At 42.0% G+C, this 14,795-nt stretch overlaps 1 protein-coding gene across 3 annotated transcripts in view; it reads left to right on the top strand.

Annotated features, from left to right (window-relative positions):
- Positions 1-225: 225 nt before the first annotated feature.
- Positions 226-14,795, top strand: part of RAD54B (RAD54 homolog B) — a 59,179-nt gene continuing 44,609 nt past the window's right edge. The window contains exons 1-3 of one of the 3 annotated variants that reach the window (XM_070748067.1): positions 226-244; positions 3,385-3,518; positions 6,483-6,657. In XM_070748067.1, the coding sequence (XP_070604168.1) occupies positions 3,393-3,518; positions 6,483-6,657 (301 nt within the window). In that variant the 5' untranslated portion in view covers positions 226-244; positions 3,385-3,392. Of the gene's footprint in view, positions 245-418; positions 608-3,384; positions 3,519-6,482; positions 6,658-14,795 lie in introns of those variants that run through there. The other 2 variants (XM_070748065.1, XM_070748066.1) reach the window with 2 other exon arrangements.

Below are 14,795 nucleotides of genomic sequence, written 5' to 3'. Positions count from 1 at the left end.
CCACACAGGGCGAGGGGTAGGTGGAAAAAACTTGGAATTAAAATTTCATTCTGAAAGAACTTGCTGATGATAGGCGTGCCTTGAAAACCATTCAAGAGAATGAAGAAGAAAAAGATACCAAGAAGTTTTCTCTCTCAATGTTCTCTTCAAATGCATAGCTCTATATTTTTATGTAAATGATAAACGCTCTCTCTCTCTCGCGTGCGCGCTCTCTCTCTCCGCAGCTGCAGCAATTCCTGTAAAAGTAAATAACGTTCTAACAATGATTGATAGAAAAAAATGTGGTACAAATAAAAGGCGGCAATAGAGCATGCGCAGCAAGGCTCTAATGGTGGAATTGAGCTATGCCGGTTGAAATTGTGCGCATGCGTGATAGGCCTAGAAATAGGCCGGGGAGAATTAAAGAACGTAGATTTATGTGTACGCATGCGCTATTGAACAAGCGACTACGTAGTTCTGGAAAGGAAAGGCGTAAACTGTATGGCGGGACCATTAAACTGTGTAAGTCTAGCTTTGCTTTGGGTTTGGTAGAAAGCGGGCAGCGTAAGGGATAAAGGAGCTGCTGTAGGTCCCTTCGTCCTCGGGAGCTTGCGCTATGGCATATTCTGTGCGTAGTACGGTGTCAGTTTAGATTCCTTTTTTCTTATTTGTATTTTTGAAACTTCATTTGAACAGCATGTTCTCAGAAGCCTTTAGTTCTTAGATCCACCTTAATTAAGACAGTTGCATCTGTTATAATAACATTAAAATAATAAAAGAATGAGGATATCAAATTCTTTTTATTGAATAGATCTTTATTTTTATTTGTTTTTATATATATATATATATATATATATATATATATATATATATATGTTAAAATGTTTTCAGCTGGAATTTTAAAATTAAGGGAGACTAGGATGGTATATATATGTAGATTATATATATATATGTAGATTGTTCTGAGTTCGGGTTTTGCCCTGTGTAATGTTTTGCATGTCTATGCGACGTTTCGGTGAAATCACATTCACCATCTTCAGGCTGGAGTTCCAATCTTTGTGTTGTTGTAAATGGAATATTAGCAAACTGACATTTCTTTGCTAATATTCCATTTACAACAACACAAAGATTGGAACTCCAGCCTGAAGATGGTGAATGTGATTTCACCGAAACGTCGCATTGACATGCAAAACATTACACAGGGCAAAACCCGAACTCAGAACAATCTACATACATATACCCGTGAAAATTTACGAAAACAAATATATATATATATATATATATATATATATATATATATATATATGTGTGTGTGTGTGTGTGTATATGTATACATATATATTTACATTTACATTTATGACGGTCTTGGTATATTCAGGTTTCTTCCCGCGTAGGATTTGGAAATTTCTGGTGCCGTTTCCACGAGGTCCCACTCGTCATCTTCAGGCTGGTGTTTAGATCCATTTATATGTATATATGTGGCACATTCTCTGCCTTATAAGGCAGAGACCCCAGGATCAAATCCCAGTAACGGTATGGCTAGCTGATGTGGCCAGAACAAGGCCGAAATAGCGCTATCCTAGTCTCCCTTAATTTTAAATATTCAACAAAAATATGTGATATATATATATCCTAAAAGGTCAGTAAGGGCCATGCATATGTCACATGTATAAATATATTTGTCAGACAATTATAGGATGGTAATTTGAATAAACATAGCATTAGAAAAGTAATGATAAAAGACAGTAGGACAGGGAAGGTAGGCACAATGGTGTGCTTATGCAGGCCCCCTTACAGACCTCTTAGAAAGGGGGAGAGGTCAATTGTAGATAATCTAAGGTGAAAGGTTTTGGGGTTAGGAATAGAAACCACAGAATCAGGTAGTGCATTCCAGGCGTTGATTACTCTATTGCTGAAGTTGGGTTTTTTGCAGTCTAGTTTAGAGTGGTTGACATTTAGTTTAAATCTTACAAAAAGCAGGGAGTGGGCATTGGAAAATGTTGCTCTGGTGGCACAAATCATGATTGCTCATACCTAGAGGCATATTATTGTTAAAAAACCAGCCTTGTGAAGAAAGTAAATTGGACCGAGCTTTTTTCAAATAACTGCTAGATTAATGGTGCCGTTATAAGACTCCTATTTTATTGTAGTACACATTGCAGAACTTGCACCCCAGCCCTGCAGGATGCACTTTTATTTTATTTATTTGTTTGTTTTGTGAAATGCATATTAGCGGTATACAAACATATAATAATATTCATATACAGTACATGATACTAGTAAAAAAGAAACATTTGGACAGGGGAAGGAAGGCACGCTGGTGCACTTATGCATGTCCCTTACTGACCTTTTAGGAATTGGGAGAGGTCAAGAGTGGATAGACTAGTTTTTGGAGTTACGTGATGATACTACAGAATCAGATAGTGAGTTCCGTGCATCAACTACTCGGTTACTAAAGTCGTATTTCCTACAGTTGAGTTTAGAGAGGTTTACATTAAGTTTGTATCTTGTGTGCTCGTGTGTTGTTGAGGTTGAAGCTGAAGTAGTCAGGAAGTACGTTGTAACAGATGATTTTATGGGCTCTTCTGGTAAGGTATCTCTGGACTTTTTCTAGAATGTTTATGTCCGAAATGTGATGTGGGTTCCACACAGATGAGCTGTATTCAAGGATTGGTCTGGTGAAAGTTTTGTATGCTCTGGTTAATAGTGTGAGATTACCAGAGCAGAAGCTATGTCAAGAGTGGTTAATTTAATTTAAGTTATTAAATTTGTAAGCTGCCCAACTCCTCATGGACTCTGGGTGGTATACAACAAATAAAAACAAAATATAACAGTTAAAAACCCTGAAATTAACCCCTAAATTAACAATAATGACTAATGAAATTGGTAATAAGTAACCTATTGAGTGCAGAAATTAAACCAAAATGATAAAGAAAATAACTCACATCAACCTGGCTCCTGACATGATTTCCTTGGAATTCCTAAAGGTTCTGAGAAAAAATCCTTTCTTCCTCAACACTTAATTCAGAAAATATTATATAGTCCCTAGAGAAGGAGTAAGGGGAGTGATACTTCTTAATTCCTCAGCTTTTTACTTTAATGTCTAGATGTAATGTAGCTAGATGCCTATATTATATAAAGTGATTTTGTTACACTTGGTTATCCTTAGTAGAACCAGCTTAATGAGAGGTGTATTTTTGTAAGAATCTGTTTCAGGAAGCGGTGAACTTTCTTCTGTTAGAGACATAGGTAGAACTTGAATGGTGTGATGTCAGGAATGCTGCCATTCTGATTTTTGAATTAGGTTCCTGAATTATATGTGGTATTTGGGACCTTAGAGTAGGATTTCAAAGACTCAGAATTTGCTTCACGCTTCCTGATTGCTATTTTTTTTTTAATCAACAGAGCCAAAGATGAGACGATCAGCAGCTCCAAGTCAACTGTTGGGGCAGTCAGCCAAAAAGCCAAGATTTATACCTCCAGGAAAAATCCTGCAGAAAACATTTGAAGATGTAGAGCCAGAAATTAAAAAAGATGAGGTAATATTAAAAAAAAGAGAAGGCCACAAATGTTAATTAACATGAGTACTTGTAAGAGCTCATATTAAGACTTACAAAGTGGCGCTCAAGGCGACAAGATGGGCATACCATGCCGCCTTGATTGCAGCAGCGGAATATCGCCTGGCCGCTCTGTTTAGGGTGACCCGCTCCCTTCTTAACCAGGGGGGAGTTGGGGAGCCCTTGCAGAGTAGTGCCGAGGATTTTAATACATTTTTCGCTGATAAAGTCGCTCAGATCCGGGCGGACCTCGACTCCGATTGGATAACAGAGTCGACTGACAACGAATCAGTCGAGGTGACTGGGGCCCATACTTGTCCATCTGTCTGGGAAAAGTTTGATCTGGTGACACCTGATGAAGTGGACAATGCCATTGGAGCTGTGAGTTCTGCCACCTGTTTACTGGATCCGTGTCCCTCCTGGTGCACCAGTTGCGGCCCTATCTGGACCGGGAGTCACTGCTCACAGTCACTCATGCCCTCAACACCTCGAGGTTCGACTACTGTAATGCTCTCTACATGGGGCTACCTTTGAAAAGTGTTCGGAAACTTCAGATCGTGCAGAATGCAGCTGCGAGAGCAATCATGGGCTTCCCTAGGTATGCCCATGTTTCACCAACACTCTGCAGTCTGCATTGGTTGCCGATCAGTTTCCGGTCACAATTCAAAGTGTTGGTTATGACCTATAAAAGTCTTCATGGCATCGGACCAGAATATTTCCGGGACCGCCTTCTGCCGCACGAATCCCAGTTAGGTCCCACAGAGTTGGCCTTCTCCGGGTCCCGTCTACTAATCAATGTCGTCTGGCGGGACCTAGGGGAAGAGCCTTCTCTGTGGCGGCCCCGACCCTCTGGGACCAGCTCCCCCCCGGAGATTAGGATTGCCCGCACTCTCCTTGCCTTTCGTAAACTTCTTAAAACCCACCTCTGCTGTCAGGCATGGGGGAACTGAGATATCTTTCTCAGGCCTATACAGTTTATGTATGGTATGTTGTGTGTATGTTTTTTAAATTATGGGTTTTTAGTTTGTAAATATTAGATTTGTATTGTACATTGTTTTCTACTATTGTTGTGAGCCGCCCCGAGTCTACGGAGATACAAATTTAATAAATAAGAATAAGAATAAGAACTCATAGAAACTCAAACTCTCTTTCATACAAAAAAAGTTTCTCCACACTGAATATTAGATATCAGGAGCATGTGTATTATATAACATTTTGTTTGGTTTGGAGATTGTATAAATCATCATGCAGTTTACACACTGCTGAGTTAGCCATCTCCGAAATATCCTGCCCTATTACAAATTTGCTCTTGTATTTGGAGTTTAGGTAACAAAACTCCAGTAATGGTCTTCCAGAAAAAAAGAATTAGCTTAGCAAAAACCAATTTAGTTCATATGCTCTTTGAAAGGGCAGATATGCAAATTATTCACTCTTACGGTATTTCTTCAATCATGAATTAATTTGCATTCTTTCACATCGTGGAAGGCTATAAAAAGAGTCCCAACTTCATCTTTGATATCACTTGCTGTCCAGAATTTGGAGGCATAACTTTTTTTACTGTGCAGATATCTCATGTAATGATTTTTTGTGTGGTGGGTGTGGGGTAAATGAAATGGGAAATGTAGAAAAAAGAGAAACACTTAGTAATAAATCATAAACTAGTGAGCTTGTCCAGATTTCCCAGTTGTAAATTGTTCATCCATTAAAACACCTGAATAGAACTCTAGATGTTTCTTGTGTTGCACTCCATATTACTGCCAAAACCTGCATGGATTAACTCATGTGTCACAGGGAACTGTTTTCAACTCAAGAGAATCTCTTTCTTTTGTTTGTTGAACTAATACATTACAGTGATCCCTCGATTAGCACGGTCTCAATTAGTGCGGAACGCTACAACACGGTTTTTCAAAAAATATTAATTAAAAAATAAGTCCGCGGTTTTTTTTGCTACACGGTTTTTCCCGCCCGATGACGTCATACTGATTGCTGATTGGCCAAAATCTCGACCAATCGTTGCAAACGCAAAAAAAAGCTTTGCAACTGTTGGAACTTGTTCAGACTTGTTGCAAGATGCCTCCTAAACGTTGCACACGGAGTGGAGGCGGCGACGGTAAAAAGAGCAGGAGGGTACAGATGCAGATGAGGGAAACGCAGGTAAGGGCTGGGGTTTTTTATTCTGTCATTACATACTGTATTTAAGTGTTTTTTAAGGAAGGAGCAGGGAAGGAGGGAGGGAAGGAGGGAAGGAGGGAGGGAGGGAAGGAGGGAAGGAAGCCATTGCCGCCAGCGCTGCCCCAAGAAAGCCGGTGAGAGGAAGGAAGGAAGGAGGGAGGGAGGGAAGGAGGGAAGGAAGCCATTGCCGCCAGCGCTGCCCCAAGAAAGCCGGTGAGAGGAAGGAAGGAAGGAGGGAGGGAGGGAAGGAGGGAAGGAAGCCATTGCCGCCAGCGCTGCCCCAAGAAAGCCGGTGAGAGGGGCGAATCGGGCGGGCGGGGGGTAGCGGCGAGGATCCCGGAAAAATCACCATTGCATTGCCAGCCTCCGAACTTGCGTCGCTCCACCTTCTGCACATGTGCGGCCATGGAACAAATGGCGCACATGCGCAGATGGTGTTTTTTACTTCCGCACCAGTATAACACGGAAATCGATTAGCACGGGAGGTCTTGGAACGTAACCCCCGTGCTAATCGAGGGATCACTGTATATCACAACTGAGCCCTCTGAGGAACTGCAAACAAGATCTGTTAAATTGGATTTGCTTTTCAGCTGACCATCCTCAAGAACTGTTTCCAGAGATACGTTTACGTTTGTGTGTCTTCATATGAGGTTCTCTGCCCTTTGAAGACAGGCATTGATATTTCAGAGAGGACGAGGCAGGCAGGAGAGGCACATATTTATTTTGAAGTTGTTGAATGAATATTTCATAACAGATATATATTCTGTCTTGTAGGTATGTGGGAGACAATTGTGTAGCTCAACTTCCGTAAACGTTTGTTCTACAACTTCTGGCTTCCATTCTTCTGTCATTGTAAAATCTAAGGAAGAAGAATTGCCCTGTGAAAACAAGAATACAGTGATTGGGCATTTGAAGACTGGAATGAAATCACTGTGCAGAACAACAATAGGTAGGAATATGCATACTTATTATAAACTCAACCCAGACAAGACGGAGTGGCTGTGGGTCCTGCCTCCCAAGGACAATTCCATCTGTCCGTCCATTACCCTGGGGGGAGAATCATTGACCCCCTCAGAGAGGGTTCGCAACTTGGGCGTCCTCCTCGATCCACAGTCACATTAGAGAAACATCTTTCAGCTGTGGCGAGGGGGGTGTTCGCCCAGGTTCGCCTGGTGCACCAGTTGCGACCCTATTTGGACCGGGAGTCACTGCTCACAGTCACTCATGCCCTCATCACCACGAGGCTCGACTACTGTAACGCTCTCTACATGGGGCTATCTTTGAAAAGTGTTTGGAAACTTCAGATCGTGCACAATGCAGCTGCGAGAGCAATCATGGGCTCCTCTAAATATGCCCATGTCACACCAACACTCCGCAGTCTGCATTGGTTGCCGATCAGTTTCCGGTCACAATTCAAAGTGTTGGTTATGACCTATAAAGCCCTTCATGGCACCGGACCAGATTACCTCAGGGACCGCCTTCTGCCGCATGAATCCCAGCAGCCAGTTAGGTCCCACAGAGTGGGTCTCCTCCAGGTCCCGTCAACTAAACAATGCCGCTTGGCGGGACCCAGGGGAAGAGCCTTCTCTGTGGCGGCCCTGGCCCTCTGGAACCAACTCCCCCCAGAGATTAGAATTGCCCCCACCCTCCTTGCCTTTCGTAAGCTACTTAAGACCCACCTCTGCCGCCAGGCATGGGGGAATTAAGACTTCTTCTCCCCCTAGGCCGTTACAATTGTATGCATGGTATGTTTGTATGTATGTTTGGTTTTGTATATTAAGGGGTTTTAATTCACTTTTAGTATTGGATTATCATTGCATATTGTTTATGATTGTTGTTAGCCGCCCCGAGTTTTCCGGGAGGGGCGGCATATAAATCCAATAAAACTTGAAACTTGAAAGCAGAATAGCTTTTGAAATATCTTCTGAAGCAAAGCTGTAGAAACTGAGCAACATTGATTTCAGGACAGCTGTGTTTCAGTTGTGATGGCAAGTCTTTCTTCATAATAAGGCAAGGTTACTTGTGCTATACTTACATACAAACTAATAGTTGCTGTCTCTAAAATATCAGCAGGACTGTGGGATAAAATATATACAGTATATGGGATTGTATATATCAATATTTTCTTAATGCAAGTACCAGATGCCTCCAGATTTTGCTGAGGAAGCAAGAATGGTTGCTACTGAACAGGGTTAATTGAGATATCAGTAATTTGGGAGATGGTAGGTATTGTTGGAATATTGTTATTGTGATATGTGCAATCTTTGTATTAAAAGCATCAGCAAAATGTTCTGGCTTCAAGCACCATCATGAAGTGGCTAGAATGCGTCCCCTTTGCAAATCCATCCATTAAAAAAAAGTGCAAGATCTCCACCATTTAGGGAAAAGAAAAAACAAGTGATTTTGTGAATCTGGCTTATTGAAAAGATAAGAAATTAAGTATAGACGAGGGGTCCCCAACCCCAGGTCTGTGGACTGTTACCTGTCTGCAGCATGTCAGCAAACGGTCTGCACAAACAAGCGAAGCTCCATCCACGGGATGCAAGCAGCATGCAAAACCACCACCCCTCCGGTTTGTGGAAAAACCTCTCCACGGAACTGGTGCCCAAAAGGTTGGTGGCCGCTAGTATAAAAGGCACATTGCTTTATTATCAAAGAAAAAAAAAAAGACTCTACAAAATACTATAATTTTCGGAGTATAAGAAGCACTGGAGTATAAGACACACTTTAGTTTTGTGGGAGGAAAGCAAGGGGGAAAAAATATACCTCTGCCTCCCAGCAATTTGCTTCCTGCAAACAACAAACAGTACAGATGATATACACTGCTTTATATTTCTCTGCATGTGTGCCTGACACATAGAAATAGCAAAGAATTGGAGAAATGTACATTATGGCAATATATTAATGCCAGAAAAGTTTCTTAAATGTAGTCACGCTAGCTCCTCCCAATTATTTAAATAGATCTACTCCAAATATGACTAAGTCAGGGTTTAACTCAGCAGTCTGATTAGCACAAGAAAAGAAAATTCCACCTCTGCCTCTACCTCCCAGTAATTTACCTCCTTGGAGCTTTAGTTTCGCATTTAGTTTTAGGAGGTAGCCTGCCTGCAGCTGCGGGTCGGAAAGCTGATAATCAGTTGCTTGGCTTAATAGGCTCTGTTTACTTGAAGGAGATAAATTGCTGGGAGGCAGAGACCAGAGGGTGAGGGTGACTGTGGGGCTACATTTGGTGTATAAGATGCACCCAAGTTTTCACCCTCTTCTTGAGGGTAAAAAGGTGCGTCTTATGCTCTGAAAAAGGTAAATGAAGAAAGGCAGGAAAAAGAATGTATCTGTATATACTGGGTCAAAAACAGTACTGTAATCAAGAATGCATCATTCATATTATAACCAAGACAAAAGAAGATTATGACTCAGAGTAATTAGCTACATCAATGACTTGGAATCTGTTGCAGCCTCCATTTGATTGTTGGCCTAGCATCATAATGCATATGGGAAGGGGGAACAAAGAAATCCTTCGGCTAGCTCTTTCTAAGGTTCTTTCCTATTTCAGCTACCGTAAAACTTTGGGAACCCCAACAACATCCTGGAAAAGTAGCTATATAAACCTGAAAGCTAGCGATAAAGCTGGGACAACCTACTGCTGTTTTATGTCAAGATTCATTCACTTTTAAAATATTTTTCAAGTGCCCCAAGTGGATGTTTCCTCCTTAGTATTAATTTTTTTTCATATAACTTTTTCAGGAATATCTTTTATCGTTAGACTGCAGCTCAGATTTCTCTTGTGATGGGTTTATTTATTAGAAATATAAAACAAGAGCTACTTTTCAACTTGGGTGTTTACAGTTTGCTGAAGGCTGCAAGCCTTCAATCACTTAAGCTCTGCTCAGATATTCAAGATCTAAAATACTTGACAATGTTCTGGATAACAACACCCCCCATACCTTTTCAGGAATGATTACTTCCATGTTATCTGAATAAAAGCCTAAAGATATAAAGTGTGCAAATACACTTTATGTTTGCTGAATTTGTCATTGCCTGCAAGTAGTTGACAGTCTGTGTGATGTTGGTGAGCCTTAATTGAAGCATTGGGGTGAATATTCTTAGTTAAGTAGCCAAGCCCTAATTGGGGTACTGCACTGAAGGGATTTCACATGATTAAAAACAATAAGAACATGAAAACAAGAGCCGTGCTGAATCAGGCCAAAGCCCATTGAGTCCAGCATTCTGTGTCACACAGAGGCCCATCAATTGTACATGGGGATCTTGAGCAGAAAGAGAAGGCAACAAATGGTACTCAAGGGAATCCTACCTGCCTCAATCAATATAGAGGCGGCACATGGACATCCGTTTCAATAACCACCGATACACTTGGCATCCATGAATCTGTCTAATCCTGCCTTGAAGCTATCAAGGCTGACAGCTGTCACGACCTCTTCTGGAAGTGAATTCCATAAACCAACGACCCTCTGGATGAAAAAATATTTCCCTTTCTTTGTCCTCACTTTCTTACCTATGAGCTTTAGAGAGTGCCCCCTCCTCCTAGTATTGTGTGATAGAGGAAAGAATGCATGATTTTATACACTTTGATCAAGTCACCCCTTTCAAGGCCTTGCAACCTGGTTTCATAAAGGAGATGCTCCATTTCCTTGATCATACTTGTTGCCCTTTTTTGCACCTTTTCCAGTTCCATTATATTTACAATCATATTTACTTATGAATGGATATGCTTTGCATTGTCTGAATTGTAAAACATTTCATACATTCCTAGTTCTTCATCATACTATTAAAGGATTATTCAAGCATTTAATCTACAGGGTTTTATGTATGCATTAAGGATGCACAGCTATTGTTGTGTTTGGGCCTGGGCCAGCCGTTGCTCCCACAGATGGGAGAGACGTGGCACAAACTGAATGCGAAAGCCTGGTTGACAGCCAGGAAGATGTGGCAGACAACCAGGAAGACGTGGCAGACAGCCAGGAGGACGAGGCCACTGGTACGAGGATTCAGCAGATAGCCCAGGGGATTTGGCATACAGTCCCTCAGACAGTCTTTCGTCTCTGGATTCTTCCGCAGATCAATATATTGATCTGCGTAGCAGAAGAGCTATGCAGAGAAGGGATCGACTGAAGAAGTATTACAAGTCATCATAGTAGCACCTGGGCTGGGTGTGGTTCTTATACTGAGGGCTGGGTGTGGTTTACTTAATGAGGGCTAAAGGGATAAAAGGGAACTGAGGCCCAAGGCAAACTGTGGCTGTTTATCTGTGTTATTTTGTGGTTCCTGCTCTGAAGTTTCTGTTGCCTGCCGTTGGAGTTTTCAACCCAGCTTTTTCAGACAAGTGGGAGGTGAAAACTCTGGGACTTGCTGTTTGCTTCAAAGATTCAAAAGGACTCCTGAAACGTCTTTGCTCATTCCAGGTTGTCTTTGTTTGTTTTTTCCTGTGTTTTTGTATGCGGCTGAAGTAAGCCTTGCACTATCATTGTTTTTGGACACTAAGAACTGTTTTGAGTAACCCTTTTTTGTTTATTTAATGCAAGTTTGCTGATTAGCAGAGCACGTGTGTATTTGATTTCTTTTCCTTGGACTATTACGCATTGCCTGAGCCAGTCAGGCAGAACAGCTATGGTAAATTGTTAGATTTGGGAAACACTATATTGGAGAAGGAGCAAAACTTCTAAGACTTTTATTTTGGAGAAGGAAAAGAGACATCAATTGAAAAAATATATAAGATTATTTTTTTACAATATGTATGATACAGAGAAAATATTTTCTACTTCATATTGTGATAGCATGGGTGCTTTTTTCTTAAATATAAAATGGATTATTTCAGGCTTGCTGTTTGCACTGTCCATTCAGAATTGTCCCATCTTCTGTGTTTGTTGTAAGAATTGCTTTTGAGAAGTTGTCCTTTCAAGGAGACATTTGATTGGTGAAATAATTTTGCTGGTTTCCTTTGTTTTAATACAGTAATACCTCATGATACGAACTTAATTGGTGCAAGGAGGAGGTTCGTAAGACGAAAGGTTCGTAAGACGAAACATTGTTTCCCATAGGAAACAATGTACAGTGGAACCTCGACATACGAGCAGCTCTACTTACGAGCTACTCGAGATAAGAGCTGGGAGGGGAGCGATATTTTTGTTCGCCTCCCGAGCTCACATTCGGGATACGAGCGCCAAGGAGCTGTCTCCTGAAGCTGAACGCTAACTTCCGTGTTCGGCTTCAGGAGACAGCTCCTTGGCGCTCGTATCCCGCGTGTTTTAAAAGGTTGCAGCCGGCCTGGGGGGCTCGGGGGGGTGCTGGCAAGCCCCCCAGGCCGGCTGCAACCTTTTAAAACACGCGCGCCGCTTCGCAGCTGTCTCCTGAAGCCGAACGCTAACTTCCGCATTCGGCTTCAGGAGACAGCTGCGAAGCGGCGCGGGTGTTTTAAAACGTGGCAGCCGGCCTGGGGGGCTCGCAGCCGGCCTGGGGGGCTCGGGGGGAAGCCCCCGAGCCCCCCAGGCCGGCTGCCACGTTTTAAAACACGCGCGCCGCTTCGCAGCTGTCTCCTGAAGCCGAACGCTAACTTCCGCGTTCGGCGGCAGCGGGTTTTTTTGTTGTTGCACGGATTAATTGACTTTACATTGTTTCCTATGGGAAACAATGTTTCGTCATACGAGCGTTCCGACTTACGAGCCTCCTTCCGGAACCAATTAGTCTCGTAAGTCGGGGTTCTACTGTAAAGTCAATTAATCCGTGCAACCAAAACCCTCCCCCGCAAAAAAACGGCTTTCCGCGACTGCTGGGAAGCCACGCGGCTGTTTTAAAAGGTGACAGCTGGCCTGGGGGGCTTCCCAGCACCCCCCCGAACCTCTCCTCTTCCCAGTTTGCTCTCCATGTGTCCTCAACCTTTCACGGAGGGTTTTCCACCTCTCCTCTTCCCAGTTTGCTCTCCATGTGTCCCCAACCTTTCACGGAGGGTTTTCCACCTCTCCTCTTCCCAGTTTGCTCTCCATGTGTCCCCAACCTTTCACGGAGGGTTTTCCACCTCTCCTCTTCCCAGTTTGCTCTCCATGTGTCCCCAACCTTTCAAGAGGTGGAAAACCCTCCGTGAAAGGTTGAGGACACATGGAGAGCAAACTGGGAAGAGGAGAGGTGGAAAACCCTCCGTGAAAGGTTGAGGACACATGGAGATCAAACCGCTTTCGGAGACTGCTGGGGAGCTGCACGGCGAAGCCAACCCGGAAGTTCGGGTTTGGTGTTCGTAACATGAAAAAAGTTCGTAAGAAGAGGCAAATTTTTTCTGAACCCTGGGTTCGTATCTCGAGTTGTTCGTAAGACGAGGGGTTCGTATCTTGAGGTACCACTGTATTTCTGTTCGTTGGAATCATCATCAATGCAGCTACGGAGCTTGAAACAATGAGCAAATATACTAGTCTGGTGAATCTGGCTGTGTTTCTACATCTCCTGGCCATAGGCATGTTTTCAACACCTTGGTTCTTTGTTTATGAAGTGATATCCACCAGGTTTTGAGTTATGTTCATCTGACGAATTTCAAATTTGCTTTTGTGACCTTGTTCTTTAAATGTCAATCATTTTTTGGGGCAAGAATCCTATGAAATCTTACATTGAATTCAACTTATTTCATTCTGATAAACAGAAATACGTTAACGCACTGCATGAATATATAATTTGTTTATAGTTTTCTAAAATGATTCCATATTTTCATAGACTTGTGCTGCGGTTCTGGAAGGCAGCTGTATAGCAGGTTTAAAAAGTTGTCAATAAGTGCTGTGTTATACAACATCATAGTGGACTCTAGTAATGTGTAACTGCTATCCATAAGTGAATAAAATAGTTTTCTAATATTTTTAGAGAAGCACATGCACAACAGACATGAATAAGTGGAAAATGGGCTGCTCTTCTTTACAGGTGGAGCTTGTCCAAAATATCTAATTATTAAATATTTTCAGAATTGTGTTTCACTGTCATTTAAGATTCTGATTTGATTTGCCTGAATTTAAGTAAAAATAATATTCTTTATAAAAGAGAAATAACATTCATAATGATAAAATGATAGGGAGATCTTTCCATAAAGATGACTGTAGCTATTAATGTTTTTTTTTACATCTCCGTATAGATTTTTCACCCTTGATATAAATAAAAACTACATCTAAAGTTGTGGTGGATTAGAGATTTTTAGACCTTGATTCAAGCTCTAGAGCAGTGTTTCCCAACCTTGGCAACTTGAAGATATTTGGACTTCAACTCCCAGAATTCCCCAGCAGTGATGGCGAACCTTTTTTTCCCTCAGGTGCTGAAAGAGCATGCATGAGAGCATGCATGAATGCCTGGGGAAGGTGAAAACAGCTTCCCCCACCCTACGAAGGCCCTCTGGGAGCTGGAAACGGCCTGTTTCCCAACTTCTGGTGGGCCTAGTAGGCTCGTGTTTTGCCTCCCCAGGCTCCAAAGGCTTCCCTGGGGCTGGCAGAGGGTAAAAACGCCTTCCCCGTCCCCCTGGAGGCTCTCTGGAAGCCAAAAACGCCCTCCCAGAGTCTCTGTGCAAGCCAAAAATCAGCTGGCCAGTACACACATGCAAGTTGGAGCTGAGCTAGCATAACGGCTCGCGTGCCAACAGATATAGTTCTGCATGCTACCTGTGGTTCGCCATCACTGCTCTAGAGCATTCCAAGAAATACTTTCTATGCATAGTACTTAATTTTTTAAAAAATACAGTACAGTACAAGAAAAAACCCTTATCGATTGGTAAGAAAATTATTCTAAAATCTATATTTGGATAATATATCTTTCAGTGAGCAGATTTCTAACTTTTCCAGGGCAGTTTCTCAGATCAGTTATGGGGAAAAAATGTTGTTTCGTGTTAATTGCCATAAGACCTGTGTTTGATCATGAAGTCATAAAAAGAAACTATGAAAAGAGGCAATTTAATTGTTTTCCATTTTACACAGGAAGATTTTATGTTCCACATCAATTAAGCTATAACATAACATGTGTATGTATTTTATCTATTGGTTTTTTTTTTCTTTTTAGACTTTGTAATGAAAAACTGTCATCTTAGATTTTAATTATTAGATTTGTTACCAT

This window comes from Erythrolamprus reginae, chromosome 3 (assembly GCF_031021105.1).
Source record: "Erythrolamprus reginae isolate rEryReg1 chromosome 3, rEryReg1.hap1, whole genome shotgun sequence".
NCBI classification, from domain to species: Eukaryota; Metazoa; Chordata; class Lepidosauria; order Squamata; family Dipsadidae; genus Erythrolamprus; species Erythrolamprus reginae.
Note: the sequence above shows the minus strand (reverse complement) of the source record. Positions and strands in the feature narration are given on the sequence as shown.